Source organism: Muscardinus avellanarius (assembly GCF_963383645.1).
Source record: "Muscardinus avellanarius genome assembly, chromosome: 12".
NCBI lineage: Eukaryota > Metazoa > Chordata > Mammalia > Rodentia > Gliridae > Muscardinus > Muscardinus avellanarius.
Genome location: NC_137798.1, coordinates 107,002,105 through 107,022,002, shown reverse-complemented (window position 1 = coordinate 107,022,002; position 19,898 = coordinate 107,002,105). Strand labels below are relative to the sequence as shown.

Sequence of the window (19,898 nt, the reverse complement as noted above, 5' to 3'; positions counted from 1 at the left end):
CCGCCCGCCCGCCCGCGCCGGCCGGGATGCGCAGCGCCGGGCGCCGGGGGCCGCGGGGCTAGGCGCGGCGGTGAGTGCGCCGCCTTTGTTCCCGGCCGGGCAGGAAGTGGCCGCGCCGGGCGTGGAGGCCGCGGCCGCGCTGACCTTGGCGCCGCGGCGGGGCGGGGGCCGCGGCCGCCGGGGGGCCGGGGGGCGCCTCCCGGGGCCGGAGCCGTGGGGCGGCCGCCGCCCCGCCGCCACCCAGGGCCTCGTGGCCGGACGCGCGTCCTGCCCGCCGGAGCCCGGGCCTGGATCGGGCCCCCGCGCCGCCGGGGCCGGGCGGGGCTGGGTCCTGAGCCCGCGTGGTCGGCGGTGGGCCGGGCCGCCTCGGCCCAGGCCCCTGCGTGGGGCTGGCCTGCTCTGGCCCCTGTCCCGAGGACGGGCAGGGCACCGGCGGGCCCTCTTGAACTTACTGGATCCGCGGCCCAGAGGGAGGGAGCTCTTCAGAGCACAGGTGTTTACTCAAAAACGGTGGCTTTAATCGCGGCAGGGACAACGTGCCCTGGGAAGGTTCCGGAGGCACAGAGTGCGAGGTAGGTCCTGTGTGCAGGGCCACCTCCCCGGGCTTGGCACCTCCAGCCACCACCTCCTGTGTGCTGGGATGTATTTTTACACCCTGTCCCGGACAGCTGGCTGACAGTCAGCGGCAGGCCTGGGCCCCAGGGGGTGGGGGCCTCCAGAGGTCTTCCTGGCCAGCCTGCTGCTCCAGGCCACGCCCACTCGGCCATGGAGCCCCTGCGGCCGGGGCCTCCTCCTGGAGCCCTCCTTGGCCGTCTTCCGCTCTTGCTTCTCCACACTGCCCAGGGGTGGCTGAGCACCGTGGACGCTCCCCTCCTGGGGCCAGGTGTGGTCTTCCCTGTCCTAACACTTGACACAAGGCCCTGGCCTTTGCCGTGGTAAAGTACCCAAGGCAGGCAGGGCTTGCGGACTCGGGCCAGAGCTGCGGGCTGGTGGGCGGTGCGTCGGTTGAGGAGTGGTCCTGGGGGGCTCTTCTAGGCTGTCTTCACAAGTGCCCACCTGGCGGGTGCGCATTCCCAGGATTCCCGAGCCGTGACATGGGAACTGGGTTTTGAGGGGTCCCTGGGAGTCTTTCCAGCAGGGGGGCAACAAGAGGGCCTGCAGAATCAGTGCGCGAGTGAGGGCCAGCTGCTGTGCCGCTGCGAGGCAGGGGCTTGTACAGTGCCCCCATTTGTGGTTTCCCGAATGCTGTAATTGTGGGTTTGTAGCCGCCTGCTCTGGTGCTCCTCACCGACAGGCCCATCTCAGTGTCTCTTTGTCCCCAGTCCCCAGCACAGGGCCTGGCAAAACCAGAGGTGCTGGACCCAGTTGGCCGAATGAATGACCCAGATTCAGAGCGGCAGGGGCCGCGGCTTGGGAGGGGCCTGGGGTTTCTCTGGGGGCGGGGTTAGTGTTGCCCTGGAGGGCTCTGGGTCTCCTGCCTGCATTCCTGGTGTGTGGGGAGCCCTGTGCCCTGCACTGGGGTCCCAGCCTGCGTGGGAGTGCCACGGATGAGGGGAGCAGTCCGCCCCGGGGGACTGCCCGGAGGGGGAGGCCTTCTGTGCTGGGAGTGGTTGGGAGGGGAGCAGGGTGCCCCTGGGGCCTGGGTGTGGGAGCAGTGTCAGGGCAGGTGTGCCTCCTGCAGTGGTGAGCAGAAGTGAGGTCCTGCCTCTCGCAGAAGAGGGTGGGGACCTGGGAGCCGCCGTGGCGGGCGGGCGGGCGGGCGGGCGGCAGGTCTCCCTGGGCCCTGGCTGTCCCAGGGGCTGGCCCCAGGGACACTGCCTCTTACACACGTCCTCGCTCCCCCAGAGGCTGCCCGCTGGCTCAGGAAGCTGCGGAGAGGAGGTTGTGCGCATCCCTGGGCGGCCCCAGCCCGCGGGGGCCCGGGGCACCATGAACGACGGGGCTATCGTGAAGGAGGGCTGGCTGCACAAACGAGGTGAGTGCCCGGCGGTGTGGGTCCGGTGTCCCCGAGCTGGCTGCCCGCATGCGTGGGCACTCCACCCTGGTTCCCTGGGCTCCTGAGCCGGCCCGGGGCGAGTGTCCGGCCCAGCACCCTCCTCACCGTGGGGTCACTGGCGTGGGGCCTCTTGCAGGGCCTGCTGGCCAGGAGCTGTGGGCGGGGCGAGCTCAGCTTTCCTGGAAGGCAGGAGGACGCGGCAGTTCCAGGCCTGGCACACTGGCAGCCCGGGGCGCTGCCCAAGGGCTCCTGAGGGCAGGGCAGGACGGCTCCGCTTGGCCCGGTGCCCGTCTCAGGCCTGGGCTGGGGAGGGGGCCGGCCCACCCAGGGGCCTGGCTGCACTGGGCGGGCGTGTTTGTGTTGGAACTGACGATGGCCGAGCCTGGCGTCCTGTAGAGGCCCAGCAGCCCATGGAGGGCGCTGCCTGAGGGGCTTGGCCAGGGCCAGGGGCTCCTGGTGGGGCTGTCCTTCCCTCTCCTGCCGGGGCCAGGCTTCCCGTCCAGGTGCCTTGGGCCAGTGGCGTCCTCCTGCCCAGGGCGGGCGCTGGCCAGCCCCTCCTGACTTCCTCTTCCTGCAAACCTGTTCCCTCCGGAAGTCCTGGCCATCCCAGGCCAGCACCCCAGGGCACGCGCCTGCCCTCCAGCAGATGGAGCCCGCGTCTTCAGGTGGGGGCGTGAGGAAGGGGTGTCGGGATGCACAGGAGCTCCTCAGAGGGCAGGCCTGGGAGCCGTGCAGAAGAGGAGCTAGGGGCTGGGGGCAGGGGTCAGGATGTGGTGGGCTGCGTCTAGGGAGCGCCATTCCTCACCGTCAGTGCAGGCCCCCGCCCGCCTCCCGTGGCCCGCAGCCCGCCATGTCTTGCCCTGGGTGCCACACCTCAAGGTCGCCTCGGTGTGCCCCTGCTGGCCCCGGACCTCTTTGGTTTCCATAGTCGGCTTCCTTGGCAAACATTTGTTGAGTGACTTGGACTTAGGGCCAACAGGGGGTGCCTGGGCCCTGTCCGGGCATTCAGCGGCCGGCCAGGCTCGGGTAGGAGGACCCCCGAGGCCCGTTCCAGTTTCAGGCTGCTGCCGTTCATGGTTGCATCTCCTGAAGGGGCAGTGGGGACGGACAGGATGGGCCTGCTGGGCCTGGGTCTGTCCACTGCTGTGCCCTCGCCAGGGACAGGTTGTTGTTGAGCCTCCTGGGCCTCCGGCTCCCCATCTGTACAGTGGGAGGGTATGGGGCCAAGATTGGGTGCAGGAGAGTGGCCCAGAGGGGTCCTGCTGCCCATGATGTCTAGCCTGGTGAACAGGCGGCACCGGTGGGGGTCTGGGGTCTTGCCGGCCTCCTGGCCAGCTGCCTGGTGCCCAGGCTCATGCCAGGAGGGAGCATCCTGTGTCCACTTCTTCTGGCCCTGGCCCAGGGGGCGTGGTGGGCAGGGGTGGCTGGGGCAGGAGATGGCTGGAGGGCCTGGCCCTGGTGTGGGCCCCTTGTGTCCTGCTCTGGCCGGGCCCAGGCCACCTGCTTGCCCAGGAGCACCGTCCTGCAGTACCTCGTTCCCCCACCCCACCCTGTGTATCAGACTCCCCCTGGCAACACTGGTTTGCGCCTCCCAGGGTGGGACCAGCGGGGCCGTATATGCTGACCATCCCTGGTCTCGTGGTGCCCAGCAGGCTGGGCCTGGAGGAGGCTGCAGGCTCCGGGCGCTCAGGTCCCTCCAGTGCCTTGTCGCAGCTCCCTCTGGGCACTGCAGGTGAGGGCCTGCCCTGGGTGCGCCGGCCTGGGTCTTCACCGGGCCAGGAGTGTGTTGGCTCTTGGCTGAGGTCCAGGGCAGTGGTCCCCCACAACCCCTGGGCTGCCCGTGCAGGGCGATGCTGCCTTCGGGGACCGAGTGGGGATGAGATGAGCAGGTGGGTGCACTGCCGCGCATGGTGGCCAGGTGGCCATGTCTGCAGACCCAGACTTGGGTTCCTTCTCTTGCCCCTTGGGCGGTGGGTGCTCATTGCTGGGAGTGGCCGGAGGCTGCTTCCAGAAGGTGCCCAATCTGAATGGTGGTTCAGGGACCCATAGCTGGGCTCACCAGGGCTCACTGCTGAGTGTCCTGTAGGGACTAGCCCTCTGGGCGCTTAGCTCTAGGTGCTGGGGCTGGCAGGCAGGGAGGTGGCTGGGCCGGGCCAGATGTGTGGTGGAGGAGGGCCTTGGTGTGTTGCCGGGGCTGGCTGGGTCAGGCTCTGGCCTTCCAGGGTTTGGGTCAGGTGAGCTGTGCTCTGAGGGTGGACTTTAGAAGCCAGCTGTGGGCAGTGGCAGGTCTCTGAGCTTGGCCTGGGGCCTCTGGCCTCAGCCTTGACACTGTCCACAGCTGATCTGAGGCGGCCGGCCTGTCTTTGCTGCCTTTTGGGGTGTTGTCCCCTCAAAGGCCAGCCCCCCCTGTCTCCCCTCACCCTCCCAGTGGCGCCAGCCCCGTGCAGAGGTGCCCTGCAGAGCTCAGGCCCAGGCAGCCTGCTTGTGTACACTCATCCAGGCCTACCTCTGTCCCTGCCCACAGCTGATGGGACCAAGGCCTTGGGGTAGGGGTGCGTGCCAGCTGTGGGCACCTCCTGGGCTCACCCGCGGCTGCTGCTGAGGGAGCCCAGCTCCTTGGTGGGCCAAGGTTGTGGGGTGCTGGCCTGAGCCGGGGGCTTCCCTGGCCTGGGACCCTCCTGGAAGTGGGCACCTGGGGGAGCCTTGGAGGCTTATGCCTGGCCTTGGTTTAACTTCACTCACAGTGCCGTGGGCCTGCGTGGAGCTGCATCTGCCCCATGCCTGGTCCTGGGCCAGGCCCCGAGGTGTCCTGTGGGACCTAAGGCCGGGCCCTGGCCCCGGGGGCTCCTCAGGCTCCTCCCTTGCTCTTGGCTCAGTCTTGAGGTCCTGGCACAGACTGCGCCCTTGGGGGCTTGCTCCGCCTGTGTGCCACAGACTCCGCTGTCTCCCTGGGTGCAGCCTTTGGCCTGGGGTCTACTCTGCAGAGGTGCAGCCCAGCTCTCCTCCGGTCTGGGGGGATCTATGTGGGGCCGATTCCCGCATAGAGCTAGAGCCAGGGCCCTGCAGGGTGAGCTGCTGGGTGTATGCAGGGTGCTCATCATTTGCCCTGGGGCGTCGGCACGACCACTGAGGGAAGGAGCCTGCACACTGTGTCCCTGCATTGAGGCCTGTGGGCAGGCCGTCTGTGCCCCTGGGCCTCGATCTCCCTGGCTGCTGAGCAAGGGTGTGCTGCACTCAGCGGCCCTGCTGTGGCTGCGGCATCAGCCCTGCTGCCCAGGAGTGCCCTGCTGCCCAGGAGTGCCCAGCTCAGGCCCCGTGAGGAGCCAGGGTCCCCAATGCCCCAAGGGCTGGCCGGTGACTGGTGACCGTGCCTGAGGGTGGGAGGGGTGTGGGTGTGCCCATAGGGGCTGGCCTGGCTGGGGAGAGGAGGAACGGGCACGGTAATGGCCGTGGCCGAGGCTTGGCTGGTGCTGGGACCGAGTTTCCTGTTTTGTGAGCATGTTGGGCTCTCCCTTCAGAAGCAAACAACAAAAGAGGAAGCTGGGGCTGCCTCGCACTGCGGGTGAGGGGGTCACTGCTGGCCCCCCTGGACCCTGCCTGCGAGCTGCCGGCGCGCTTGTCCACTTCCTGGTTGCCCGTCCTGTCTGGGCATGGTGTGCTACGGGGCTGGACCCCATGGAGTCCCAAGGCATGGCGGGAGGTGGGGGATGGAGTGAGACCCACCCAGCCGGCCTGGGACACCTGCTGACCCATTTGGTGTCCTGCAAGTTGGCAGAGTGGGCACTGTGCAGAAGGAGCCCTGAGGCCTGGGGGAGAAGGGCCAAGTGTGGGAGGCACGGCTAGCCGCTGCCCGCTGCCGCTCTCAGGCAAGGCCTGGCTGAGTTGCATCAGGCTGGTTCCTAGAAGGGCGTGGGGGGTGGAGGAGCTGGCGAGGCTGGGGCTGGCATGTCCCCTGCCCGGGCACACTCGGGCCCGGCTCAGTGCCAGCACCCAGCTCCAGGCCCTCCTGTAACTGGAGCCCTGCTGTTGGCTACTCTGGAGGCCTCTGCCCTGCCCGCGGAGGCCGGGGTTCCCAGCAGGATGGCCCTGTCTCCTGAGCTGCTGGCAGTCTCCCGCACGCCCCAGGCCAGCCTCGTCTTTAGTAAGTACCATTAGGTCTGTATCTCATAGGTGCTGGTGTTGAGGCAGCAGGGCGTGCCGTCTGTCTCGCCCACTGAGGGTCTCTGGTAGGATCTTGGGTTTACAGGCCCTGGTGGGCCCCGCACTGCAGCCCTTAGCACTAGAGTAACGGGTCAGTCCTGCCTGTGCGGTGCCTCGGCAGGTTGTCTTGGTTAGCAGCCCTGGTTGGGGGACGGGCGCAGGTGGTGTGTGTGAGTGGTCTCTGCGTGCGTCTTCCCTGGGCGTGTGCAGGGAGGGTGGGTGGCGTGATGCCTGTCTCTGTGTGTCCTCTGGGTGCCTGGCGCCCTTGAGGTGTGGCCAGCCTCGTGTTGGCCCTACACCACCCAGAGAGCTGCCTGTCCTACCGGCCGGGGCTCTGCACCCACCCCGTCTGCCTCCTCACCTCTTTTGCTGGGGTGGGTCTGCTGGGCTCTTGGAGGGGATCCAGGGCAAGTGATGGCCTGTGGGTACTCTTCTGGAACCCCGAAGTGGGGTGCTGTGGGCTGTGTGGGCCTGGGCGGAGCCCCTGGTGGGCAGGGGAGGGGGCAGCCTCTCGGCCCGAGTCCTTGTCTTGTGCAGACTTCGGGGTGCCCCTGTCCGTCAGGGCCCCTGTTGTGGGCAGCACACCCAGGTGGGTCTGAGCGGGTTGCACAGGACGGCTGGCGGGGGCAGAGTGGGTGTCACCCGGGCAGCGGCGGAGTTCAAGGGCATGAGTGAGACTGGTGGGGCAGTGGGACCTAGCCTCTGGGCGGCTGCAGCTCCAGGAGGGGCTGGTGCGGTGGAGGAGGGCATGGGTCCATAGCACAGGCCCGGTTGTCAGCGCAGGAAGGGGCTGAGGGCCGGCGCTCTGGCTGTGCCCCACAGGGGCCAGCCTTGTGTACCTCCCACCTGCCTGGGCCTCACTGCTGTGGCAGAACCCGAGGAGAACTGTGAGCAGCTCAGAGACCCGCGGGAGCTGGGTCTCTGCTCCCGACCTGCTTCTCTGTGACCTCCATGGTCTCCATATCTGAGCCTCAGTTTCTCCAGGGAGCTAGTGGACATATGACTGTTGCTCCCCGCTTACCAGGACGGAGCAAGATGTTGGGCTGGAGAGAGGTCCAGAAGGGCTCCTCGGAGCAGCAGCCCTCTGCTGGTTGGGGAGTGGACACGTCTCTTCCACCAGGCAGGTGGCTTGCGCCAGAGCCCACGCAGGCCCCGGTGTCTGTCCAGTGCTGGCCTCCCGAGCCTCACCTGCAGGGGCTCCGCTGGGCCAGGCCTGGCTGTCAGCCGGTGACTGTGGGCTGCCGTCAGCAGGGCCGGCTGCTCAATGTGCTGGGGAAGGTAAATGGGCGCCCAGCAGCTGTCGGCGCGATGGATGTTTAGGCGGCGGGGGCCGAGCGGTGGCCGCTGTCAGCTGGCGCCCGCTCCCCAGGCCTGCTGGGGCTCACTTTGCTGTGGAGAAGCAGCTCGGTGCGCCTGGCACCCCGCCAGCTGCCGCCTGCCACCACCACTGCGGCAAAGTGTTTATCCAGCAGTTTCCTGAGCACTGGGGGCTCTGGGAGGGCGCCGTGGAGCTCAGGACACGCCGCCGCGTGGCTTGGAGGGCGGTGCTCCCCGTGGCTGCTGTGGCCGCTCCCCACGCGTGGCCGGCCTGTGGCCCTCACAGTGTTGTCTGGGCTGGGGAGGCGCTGGGCGGGACCCCCTCCCACCAGCTGGAGATGAGGGAGCTGACGGCCTGTCCAGCTGGCTCTGTGTGTGTCTGTGTGCGCGCACATGTGTGTGCGGGGCTTCTGCTGCCGAGGGTCCTCGCCGAGGGGCGGGTGCAGGGTGGGTCTCTCCTGCCTCAGCCCTGCCGAGGGGGCTGGCAATGGGGCGCGAGGCGGGTGGGTGCCCAGTGTGGGGATGGGCACCACCAGGCCTGCTCACAGCAGGTGGGCCCCATTGTAGGGAGCAGGGGCTGAGGGTTGGCCTGGGCTTGTTCTGCCCAGTGTGGGCCCAGGTCCGAAGTGTGTGCCTGGGCGGGGTCCCTGCCGAGCACTGCAGTGTGGGCCTTGGGGTGGAGGAGGCCCTGCGGGGTCTGGGTGTCCACTGGCTTGTGCCGGCCCCCGGAGATGGCCCGGAAGCCATGGGGAGCTTGTGGGGCAGTCTTGACTGCACCAGCGTCGCCTACCCATCTCTGCGAGGGCACTCCAGGTGGGCCAGCCTCTGGTGGACTTGGCTCCTCTCTAAAGCTGAACTACCCACCCAAGTGCAGGGGGGTCGGGCCAGAACGGGACAGCCCAGGGAGTTGGGCCGGCCAGGATGAGCGCCTGGCTCTCCTGGGGACTGAAGACGAAGGGTCCTCCACGGTCAGTCGGTCTCTTCCTGTTGGGGCGCAGGGCTTGTGAGGCTGCTGGAGAGCAGGTCCTGGCAGCGCCTGCCCATCTCAGGGCCAGGGTGTCAGTGCTGCTCCCAGCTCCTGTGGCTGTGGGCCGCAGCGGCCTCCTCTGTCACCCCAGTCCTTGGGCTGAGCACGCCTAGCGGCCCCCCTGGGCTGAAGTCATTACCATGCAGGCCACACCCCCGAGGGATAGCCCGGCTGGACCTGGCAGGGATGGAGGTAGAGTGTGCATCTCGGAAGGGCCAAGGCCTCTGCTCACAAGGGCCTCCTAGCCTTCATGGCCCTGGCTCTGGAGCCCTGGGGGGAGGGCAGAGGCCTGAGAGCCCTGGAGCTGGGGCCCGCCTAGCTCTGACCGAGCTGGGGGTCGGGGCTGGGGTGCGGCATGGGGCCGGGTGGACGTGGGGGCGGGCAGCAGTTGGTAGATGGAGATGGATTTGCAGGCGTGCGGGTGCAGCGCTCCTCAGCCTCCCCGCTCAGTCGGCGTCCCGGGGAGCGGCAGCTGGCGAGATGGGAGGCACTCGATCAGGGGCCGACAGCTCCAGACTGGCGCCCGTGGGGGGCAGCGCGGTGGGCGGCAGGATGGGATGGGGGGGGCTGCGCAGCCCCCAGCCGCTCTGCTTGTGCTCAGAGCCCCTGCCGGCCTGCCTGTCGTGCACATTGGATGGGTGGCGTGGGGGGCTGCAGGGGCGCGCACCCAGGCTGGGCAGTGCCATGCTCTGCCTGGTGGCTCAGTCCCTGTTCAGGGGCCTGGTGGGTAGGGTGGTGGCTAGGGCTTCAGATCCTCACTTCTGAGGCTGGCCAGGGCTGTTGGTCAAAGGCCCCAAAAGGCTGTGGGAGGTGACGGGCGGGGAGATAGGGTGCGGAGAGGGGAGGGTGTGCAGGTACCCTGGTGGCTCTGGATGAAGTGTAGGCCAGCAGGAAGTGGGCAGGATCTTCCGTGCCCTGCTGGCGAGGCCCTGTTGCTTTTGGGCACAGGTCGCTAGGGGCCACCTCCAGCTCTGCCCCCCTTCCCCTTTGGGGAGGAGGGTCCCTGTTGGTGTGTGGGCCTGGGCTGGGGGAGGAGGTGACCTGAATATGGGCTCTGCCTGCTGCCTCCCTCTCAGGGCCTGCTGGGTGGCCAGGCCTCCCGCCCCTCACATCTCTGGGTAGCTGGGGCAGAGGGTGCTGGGGGCGGCTCTGGTCGTGGAATGCCCTATGAGAAGGGGTTTTATTGCATTGTACTCTGAGCCCCCTCCTCCCCCAGAGAGGTGGGTGGAGCCTGGACCCCTGAGGGCCTCCAGGGGCGTGACGGTGTGCAGGCAGGAGTGGCCCGGACACCAGGCTGGGTCCCACTACCCTGGCCTTCGTGGCCACCTGGAAGTGTCCCCACCTAGAACTGGGGGTGGGCGTGTAGGAGGGCTGAGCATGGGAAAGGGAGGCTGGAAGGTTCCAGGGCTGGGGGAAGGGGCAGTGCTCTGCCTGGCCCTCAGGTGACCGCTGCCCTGGGCACTAGAAGTCGTGCCCCTGGGACCTGTGGGCTGGTGCCCGTGCCTGGCCCAGCAGGAGCCGCGCTCTCTCCTCGCCCCAGACGCCCTTGTCCAGAGCGTGGGCTGCAGGGCCTGCCTGGAGCGCAGGGGCCCGTCCGGTGGCAGCCCCTCCTGCCACCCTCGCTGTGCCCGCAGACGAAGATGTCGCCTAATTAGTGTGCTCACTGTTGCTGAGCAGACTCCTTGCTCGGCAAAATGTAAATGAAACGTTTTTTTCCGGGTGTCAGTATGAAAAATGACAGTCGCTGGAGATCACAGAGGCAGCTGCTCAGGTCCCGCGTGTGAGCGCCCGTTACGGCTGATGTCGCAGACCTGGAGGGAGAGGGCCCCGGGACCTGAGTGGCCAGGGCGGGCCTCAACAGTGGGGGCTGGCTGCCCTTGGTGCCTGGCTGGGGCACCTCCGGGTCGGGCTCCAGGGCGGTGTCCCCAGTGCCACTCTGGGCCTGGGCTAGTGGGGCGATGCCATGGTGGGGAAAGGGGTGCTGCCCAGCCTGTGCTGGGAGTGTGGTGCTAGCTCCTGCCACCGGACACCAGGTCTTGGCCAGGGCCACGCAGTGACCAAGCCGTGGCCTGGTGGCTACCACCTGCCCAACGCTGGGTGCCCAGGGAAAGCCCTGGGTTCCGAGTGCTGGCGGCACGCCTGGGCCTGGGCCCCGTCCCGTGTCCAGGTGCGCTGGGGTCATGTCTCCTGGCCAGCCGTGCTGCTCAATCGCTGGCACCTGTTCTGACCCGGGGGGGGGGGGGGGGGCGTGGCGGAGCTGACGTGGCCCCGCCCACAGGGGAGTACATCAAGACTTGGCGGCCCCGCTACTTCCTCCTGAAGAACGACGGCACCTTCATTGGCTACAAAGAGCGGCCACAGGACGTGGAGCAGCGTGAGGCCCCTCTCAACAACTTCTCCGTGGCGCGTGAGTGTCCGCTGGCCGCCCACCAGGCCCCTGCCGAGTCCCCTTTGGCCTCCAAGTTCTGGGGCTGGTGGTGCGGCTCCCTCCAGAGTCAGCTCTGCAGGGGAGGTCAGCGGCCGAGTCCCAGGCAGGCTGACCTGGGAGCTGTCCTGGTGCTCCTCCTTAGCGGGTTCAGGGTGTGGACAGAGCCAGCCAGGGAGGGGCCTTGCTGGGCTCCCAGCCCCAGCAGCCTCTGTACCCAGGAAGAGCCTGCGTTTCTGCCTGTAAAGGTTCTCAGGGCCCTTCTCAGCTCACACACAGGGTGGGGGGTCTGCTCTGTCCAGCCTTTAAGCCTGGGCAGTCGGCATGTGGGCAGGCCAGCCTCCCCAGCCCCGCCCTGCAGCCTGGTTCCTTCCGGGGCTGGCCAGGATGTCGGCAGCATGCAGATGTAGCCGGTGGCTAATCCAGGTGCTGCGTGACAACCTGAGAGCCAGGTGGTGTGCTGGAAGGCCTGTGGGTGTGTCTCAGCTGCAGTCGGAGGTGCCCGGTGTCATGCCCACCCCGGGTCGGGCCCAGGTTTTACTCCGCACCCCAGCCCTGTCGCAGCTCCCTTCTCCCCGCCCGAGGTCCTCCAGCGGCCCCAGCCTTGTTAGCCTCTGGGATCTGGTCTGGATCCTCAGAGGAGCTTCAGCACAGGCTGCTGTGCCCAGGCTGGATGGGAAGGACTTCAGCCCCTGCCCCAGGCATGCTGGCTGTGTTGTGTAGGAGAGGACGGGGTGACAGCCCCTCTTGGGCTCCTGGTTGGGAGGAGCAGAGGCCTGCCCTGCAGGGGCCTAGGCTGACGGTCTTGCTGGGCAAGGCATCACTGGGACTCTGTCCTCGAGCCTTTAGTGCTCCTTCCCGATCCTTCCGCCTCAGGCCAGCAGCGGCAGAGCAGTCCTGTAGTGTGGGGGAGACAGGCACCCGCCCCTGGCAGCCCCAGCCAGCCTCTCCCCAGTGTCCCCTTGGGGGCTCGAGAGGGACCGTGCCCAGCAGCATCCAAGGCAGGGCCTTGCTGGGGGAGGGACCGGGAGTGCTCCAGGCTGAGGACAGGGGAGGAGGGAGGAGGCCCAGCCAGAGGGCCAGAGCCTGGCCAAGCGGCTGTCCCTGTCTGCTGGTGTCTCAGGACAAGACCCCAGCTCTGGGTGTGCCTCCCACCTGACAGTCCCCAACAGGCTGTCGGGGAGCGAGTAGGAGGCTGTGCCAGGAACAGAGCCCAGGCGGGACCCCTGTGCGTGTTGACACAGGACTGGCCCTGGGCCTGGCAGCCAGCCCTTGCTCACTCAGGGGAGTCCCTGTTGCCAAGGCTCAGAGCTGGAATGTGGGGGGCTCCTCCTGCCCCACAGTCCTGCTGGGAAGCTCTCTAGCCGTGCAGGCGCGTCCCCACCACCCGTCCACTGCAGGCGTGCATGCACTGCAGCTGTGTGCCCCAGGGGTGAGTGTACTCCGGATGGCGTTCCAGGCAGGTGTGCGTGCACTGCAGCTGTGTGCCCCAGGGGTGAGTGTGTTCTGGATGGCACTCCAGGTAGGTGTGTGTGCACTGCAGATGCGTGCCCCAGGGGTGAGTGTGTTCTGGATGGCGCTCCAGGCAGGTGTGCGTGCACTGCAGGTGCGTGCCCCAGGGGTGAGTGTGCTCTGGATGGAGCCCCAGGTGGGAGTGTTTCCCAGATGCTGGCTGAGGCCAGGAAAAGAGCGAGCCGCTCCCGCACCAGGCAGGAGGGCGCTGTGCCCTCATCCTCTGAGGCCTGACAAGGGGTGGGGACTTGGAGACTGAAGGAGGGATGCTGGTGTGGGCTGACCTGACAGCCCAGACACCCTCTTGGGGTGCTGACGCCTCCAAACAGGGCATCCCAGCTAGAACAGGTCTGGCTGCGTTTCATGAAAGGAGCCGAGGCCTGGCTCAGGGCGGGAATGGGGATAGCCCGGGGCCTGCAGCAGGCCTGCGGAGAGGCAGGGCTGGGAGTGCTGACGGATGCCTGCGCACTCCCAGAATGCCAGCTGATGAAGACAGAGCGGCCCAGGCCCAACACCTTCATCATCCGCTGCCTGCAGTGGACCACAGTCATCGAGCGCACCTTCCACGTGGAGACGCCTGAGGAGAGGTGGGGACGGCCTGGGCCGGCGGGCCGTGGGCCCGGGTGGGCGGCAGCATGGTGGAGCCGGTCTCGCTGGTGCCCCGCAGGGAGGAGTGGACAACTGCCATCCAGACCGTGGCCGATGGGCTCAAGAGGCAGGAGGAGGAGATGATGGACTTCCGCTCAGGCTCACCCAGTGACAACTCAGGGGCCGAGGAGATGGAGGTGTCCCTGGCCAAGCCCAAGCACCGCGTGGTGAGGCCCGGGCCCCAGGGCTGTGGCCTCAGCCTGCGTTCTGGAGGGCCTCATTCCCCCGGCCCCAGCACATCAGAATGGAGTGGGGACACGGGCCAGAGGGCTCGGGGCACTGTCCCCCAGGGCTCTGAGCGCTGTCCTCAGCCCTGGGGCCTCTCTCCACCCTGCGCACCGGCGTGCCTTCTGGTTGGGGGCTAGCGGTGTGGCGCGGGGCGCTGACCAGGCTTCGCCACTGCCCGCAGACCATGAACGAGTTCGAGTACCTCAAGCTGCTGGGCAAGGGCACCTTTGGCAAGGTGATCCTGGTGAAGGAGAAGGCCACGGGCCGCTACTACGCCATGAAGATCCTCAAGAAGGAGGTCATCGTGGCCAAGGTCCGGGCAGCAGCTGAGGGGGCGGGGCTCGGGCAGGCCGGGGTGGGGGGCGCACTCACTGGCCTGGCTTTGCAGGACGAGGTGGCTCACACACTCACGGAGAACCGCGTCCTGCAGAACTCCAGGCACCCTTTCCTCACGGTGAGTGGGCTCTTTGGGGCTGGGCAGTCTTCCTGTGTGGCCAGGAGGGTGGGGGCCCTTGGTCTTCCTCCCTGCTCAGGCCTCAGGTGCCCCATGCCCACCCCTTTGCAGACCAGTCTTCCAGGCTGAGTTCTGGGCCCCGTCCTGGAGAGGGAGGGGCTCGGCCAGGAGATGCGTTCCTGGAGAGGGACTGAGCTCCGGCAGCTGTCAGTTCCAGGGTCAGCAGTTGGGGTGCTGGGCTTGGCTGTCGGGGACTTTCCCACTAGATAAGGCCCTGTGGTCTGGGCTGAGATGGCAGCGGGTGGCTCAGAGCAACAGCCCAATTTGCCCTTGGTTTTGAGGCCCCGAGCTTGTGCCCTGTCGACTTCTGAGACCCTGGCCCCGCTCCGGGCCCTGCCCAGCCCCGTGGCTCGCCCTCGCGTGGGCCTGGGGCCTGCTCGACCTGCCGCCCAGCGGGCTCCAGCGGTCTTCCCTTCCAGGCCCTGAAGTACTCCTTCCAGACCCATGACCGCCTCTGCTTCGTCATGGAGTACGCCAACGGGGGCGAGGTAGGCCGGCGCGGCGGGCGGGCGGCCGGGGTGCCCAGGAGCCGTGTGCCCTGCCTGGCCCGGTGGCCTGGCGGCATGGTGGGCCGCATGTGGGCCGGGTGCCCTGTCCGCTGAGCTGGAGGCCCCTGGGTGGCCCACCCTCCTCCACCGCTGGGTGGGCAGCGCCCTGCGGCCCCTCAGGCTCCCCTTCCACAGCTCTTCTTCCACCTGTCCCGTGAGCGCGTGTTCTCTGAGGACCGGGCCCGCTTCTACGGCGCGGAGATCGTGTCGGCCCTGGACTACCTCCACTCAGAGAAGAACGTGGTGTACCGGGACCTCAAGGTGGGCCTGGGCCCGCAGGGGCGGGGCGGGGCCGGGCAGAGCTGACCGGGGCTCCCCACAGCTGGAGAACCTCATGCTGGACAAGGACGGCCACATCAAGATCACGGACTTCGGCCTGTGCAAGGAAGGCATCAAGGACGGTGCCACCATGAAGACCTTCTGCGGGACGCCGGAGTACCTGGCCCCCGAGGTGCGCCCCTCCCCAGGCCCGCCCTAGTCCCCGCGTCCTGGCACGCCGTGACGCTGAGCCCCGCAGGTGCTGGAGGACAACGACTACGGCCGGGCTGTGGACTGGTGGGGGCTGGGCGTGGTCATGTACGAGATGCTGTGCGGCCGCCTGCCCTTCTACAACCAGGACCACGAGAAGCTGTTTGAGCTCATCCTCATGGAGGAGATCCGCTTCCCCCGCACGCTCGGCCCCGAGGCCAGGTCCCTGCTGTCGGGGCTGCTCAAGAAGGACCCCAAGCAGAGGTGAGAGATGTGGCCCCGCCGCCGGCTCCAGCCGTGCTGAGCGGCTGGCCCTGGCTCCACCGCGGCCAGTGCTGCTCGTCTTCAGCCAGGGCAGGGCCTGCTCGGGAAGACCCCAAACCCACTGCGGCCCTCGGCTGTGCCGCCCGCGGCCGCCCGTGGCCTGAGGCGTGCCTCGGGTAGCCCGGCCTGTCTCCCTTAGGCTCGGCGGGGGCTCCGAGGACGCGAAGGAGATCATGCAGCACCGCTTCTTTGCCAGCATTGTGTGGAAGGACGTGTACGAGAAGAAGGTGTGCACCCAGCTCCCGGGCCTCGGCACCGCAGGCCGCCGCTGGGCCTCCCTTCATGCTCACCCAGCCCCGCACTGAGGCAGGCCCACTGGTGCACGACAGCCATCCCAGCTGCTGCCTGCGCCAAAGGCCTGGCTTCCCCAGAGGTTCTGCAGGCTCAGGCTCTGAGCACCCACTGGATACTGGGAGCGGGGTCCCTGCTCCACACCCGAGAAAGATGGGGAAGGCGCCTCCCACAAGGAGCGCGGCATTCCTGGGCAAGTGGGCCGGGTAGCACCCACCTTGCTATTGTGTGGCCCTGGGGCCAGCCCTGGTCCAGCTGATGGAGCTTCCCATCAGGTGGCCCTGCCCCGGGCTGTGCGCCCCATCACTGGGCGCACGGTTGGACATCCAGCCTGCTCTTCCCTGCTGCCCTCACAGGCCCCACGAGTCATGGCCCCAGTAGGACTGTCTCCCTGTGACACCAGGTGCCCTGGCTCTTGCCGGCTCCCCGTCACCTGGGCCTCCCTTCCTGCTCCTAAATCCACAGAGGCAGTTTGTGGGACTTGCCCAGGGAGGAGCGTGGGGGGGTTCACAAGTTCTTTCCGGGCGGGGAACGGGACAGGACCTCTTTCCTGGTTCCTTTGTCTTCCCCTAAGAAAACGTAGTAAACGACCTCCTGAGGGGAGGGAGAGAACTTGCACCCCCAGCCTCCTTCCTGGGCAGGGACGCTGCGGGGAGCGAGGCTGTGACCCTGCACCCTGCCCCTGCAGCTCAGCCCGCCCTTCAAGCCCCAGGTCACCTCAGAGACCGATACCAGGTATTTCGACGAGGAGTTCACGGCCCAGATGATCACCATCACGCCCCCCGACCAAGGTGCGCGCTGCCTTGGCTTCTCCAGCCGCGGGCGGTGGGCGGAGGCTGCGGGCAGGCCTGGGTCTGAGTGTTTCCTGCCGCCCACAGATGACAGCATGGAGTGCGTGGACAGCGAGCGGAGGCCGCACTTCCCCCAGTTCTCCTACTCGGCCAGCGGCACGGCCTGACGGCCGAGGGCCTCAGCAGCCAGGGGCTCCTGGGTGCAGGCAGCCTCTGCCACCTCTAAGCTCCACACGGTTTGATTTCTCAGTGCGTTGGGGAGGACCCACGCCAGCCTCCAGGCGTGGGATGAGCGGGCGGGAGGGCGTTCCAGCTGTGGACGCATCTTGCCTCCTGGCCAGGCCAGGCCAAGGAAAACTGTACTGCGGTTTTTCTTAATTTATTTCATCCAGTTTGTTCTCCAGCCAGGGCCTGGGCCCGCAGAACAATGAGATTTGCATAGGAAAGCATCACGGACTTCTGCAGCCCCAGGCTCAGCCTGGGCACCGGGAGGCAGCTCCCCTCAGGTGGGCGTGAGCAGCCCGGCACCAGGACCGTGCCCCGAGGACCCCTCAGAGCTGCCCCAGAAAGGCCGGGGCAGGGCCAGCGGGACCGAGGAGCCAGGTCTCAGCGTGCTGCTGACAGTCACTATGTTCAGAGGCGTTTCGGGCTTTAACCTTAGCGACAGGAAGCCCTTTCCCTCGCGTGGTCTCGGCCCCGCAGAGCTCCGCCTCCGCCAATGTCTTAGCACTTGACCCCTAGCCGCTTTTACTCCTTGGCTGAGGCCCTGGCCCTCCCGGCCACCGCTGCCGCCACACCATGCTGTTTTTTACAACATTCAACTTTAGCATTTTTACTATTATGATATGAACTTTCCCTCCAAATTCTTCAATAAAAATTGCTTTTCAAGTTCGTGGCTGCTCCATGGGTTTCGGTGAAGGTGCTTGCGGTCCATCTTCAGAGCACCTGGTCTTCCCTCCCCTGTCAAGAGAGCTGACCTTGAGCCGCGGGGCGGCCCAGCAGGCCCAGGCCCCAGCAGGACGCTCGAGGGGAGGTGGGCTCCCTGGGGCCCAGCTCTCGCCCTGGGACCTCCCCTGAGCAGCTCTTCCAGGCTGCCTGCCGGTCTGGCTGCTGTCCATCTGGGCAGAGCGGCCAGGAAGCTCAAGGCCACCAGGGGGGCTGCGCCCGTCACCCAATCCACAATGCAGGAAAGGCACAGACTGCTGGAGGACACACTGCCAGTCTGGAATAGAGACAAGGGGCCGCGTGGGGGACAGACAGGCGAGTGCCAAGGGCCCCTAGAGCACGGGATCCCGCTGGGGCCTGGCAGCCTGCAGGACGTGCTGCTGGTGCCCCCTGGTGGATGTCTGGCAGAACTCTCTGCGAGGGCCAGAGCTGTGGGAGTAGACCTGGGGGTCACCGCAGGTGCCCAGGTCTAATGGGGTCCACTCCTTGCAGATGTGGACACGCACAGCCCAGTGGCTGACAGGTTTGCAGTGACGGCAGCTGGACCTCTCCAGGGTGGGGCAGCTCTCCTATTTCCGGGAGATTAGCCTTCCCGAGCGGTCCCTGGTCTTTGGATCTAACAGGCTGAGTTACAAGCCACGCCAGTGAGCACCTAGCCTTTCTGGAAGACAGTTAACAACACTCTGGAGGCAGGAGACATCAGATTTCACATCTACAAACAGTGAGCAGCCAAGAATCAGAATACGGCAGCTTCCCCAGCTGGTCCAGGCAGAGGGCACGGGCAGCTCCTTCCCAGAAGCCCCCTTGGGGACGCTGCTGCAGCCAGAGAGGCACCAACAGATATGCCTTGCTCTGTGCCCATCACAGGTGGGCAAAGCTGTAGGAGAATGAATGCAGGCTGGCACCCCTGAGCTCACCTGAGCTCCCAGCTGCCCAGGCATGGAGGTCCTGGGTGGCAAAGGGTGGGCTCTGCGAGGCGCTGCCATCTTGGGGGAGACTTGGGAGGCATAGGCGACCTCCCAAGGGGCAGTCCCATCCTGCAAGGCCAGAGCAGACGGGAGAGGCGAGGAGGGAAGGGCCAGGCTACAGAGGGGTCTGGAGACCGTGAACACCAGCCCGGGAGGTCAGCGTGATTCTGCCAAGCAAGAGAAAAAAGAGCTGGGTGTGGGGGCGCACGCTTGTAATCCCAGCATCTGGGAGGCTGAAGACAGGAGGATCCTAGTTCGCAGCCAGCCTCAGCTACTTAGGCCCTTTGCAACTCAGTGAGACTCTGTTTCAAAATAAAGAATAAAAAAGAGGGTGGGGAGGGGGTGTAGGTCGGAGGTACAATGCCCCTGGGTTCCATCCCCAGACCTGCAAAAAAAAAAAAAAAAAAAAAAATTAGGGTTGGGGATATCGCTTGGAGGTAGAATGCCTGAGTTCCATCCCCAGTACTACCAAGAAAAATAAGCGAGAGGGAGGGTGAAGAAGGAGCTCTCCTGCAGTGCCAGTGTGCCCGGACGCAAGCGTGACCTCTGCACGGGGACTCCTCTCAGCGGGTGTGGCGGAGGTGCTGTTGCCCAGTGGCAGCATGCCCTCACTGGGCGTGCTGGGTGTTGCTAAGGGCTGGGCCTGCCCTCCCAAGGATGCCATGGCCGGGCATACCTGCCCAAAGGCACTGTGTACCCACCACTCGGCAGACAGCTGATGCGTTTATCGGTAAGGCGAATTTCTCCTAGTCAGTGTACAACTGGATCCCGCCACTGCTGCTCCCGGGGATGGAACCAGGTGTGCTCCACCATCAGCCATTATTTTGATAGGGTCTTACTGAGTCGACCAGGCTGGTCTGGCAACCCTACCTCGGCCTCGGCGTAGCTCGGGCCTTACTATTCTGTATCATCAGGTGAGTGAAGTCCAGTCTCTGCCCTTTAGCTGCGGTGTGTGGCCACTCGTGTTCAGTGTCCTGGGCACTCGCCGCCTGCGTGTCGGGTGCCGTTCCTTCTTTGCTGCTTTCTTGGGCTGAGTTTTCCACCATTGCATCCTGTCTTCTTTACCAGCCTGTGTACTTGGGTACATTAGTTTCCAGGTGTACTTCTCTTCTAGGATGCCATGCTGTATTTGGGGTAGCATGTAATACGCGATGGCTGTAGCTCCCAGCATGCTTAGGGGTTATGGCGCATCTTGTTTGTGACAGTCTGTGGCCTTAGACCACTTCATACACTGCACATAAGACTCTTCACTGGCTTCCATGTCTCGTCTTTGGTTGTCACGAGTGTTTCCCATTTGTCATAAACTCCCATACCAGTTTTTTTTTTTTGCAGGTCTGGGGATGGAACCCAGGGGCATTCGACCTCCGAGCTACAACCCCTGCCCTATTTTTTACTCTTTATTTTGATACCAGGTCTCACTGAGTTGTAGAGGGCCTAAGTACCTGAGGCTGTCCGCGAACCGTGACCCTCAGGTCTCAGCTTGTAATCCCTGCGCTTGGGAGGCGGAGACAGGAGGATCGCACAGATTCGAAGCCAGCTGAGTTGGCTTACGAAACTGTGTTTCCAAATAAAAAAAGGTCTGGGAGTATAGCCCGGAAGTAGAAGGGTTTCCAAGAACCCCAGCACCACCAAAAAAAAAAAAAAAAAAAAAGGACTTCTGGGAAGATGGCGGTGGAGAAAGGCGGCATTTACGAGT

At 66.2% G+C, this 19,898-nt stretch overlaps 1 protein-coding gene across 1 annotated transcript; it reads left to right on the top strand.

Annotated features, from left to right (window-relative positions):
• Window positions 1–1,929: 1,929 nt before the first annotated feature.
• AKT1 (AKT serine/threonine kinase 1) lies at window positions 1,930–16,527 on the top strand (the record flags this gene model as incomplete). Its single annotated transcript, XM_080707238.1, has 12 exons — window positions 1,930–1,975; window positions 10,819–10,947; window positions 12,953–13,064; window positions 13,145–13,292; window positions 13,535–13,807; window positions 14,287–14,355; window positions 14,551–14,676; window positions 14,738–14,866; window positions 14,933–15,147; window positions 15,347–15,434; window positions 16,187–16,289; window positions 16,377–16,527. 12 exons carry the CDS (start codon window positions 1,930–1,932, stop codon window positions 16,454–16,456), a joined length of 1,518 nt encoding a protein of 505 aa, XP_080563364.1. The 3' UTR covers window positions 16,457–16,527.
• Window positions 16,528–19,898: the final 3,371 nt, after the last annotated feature.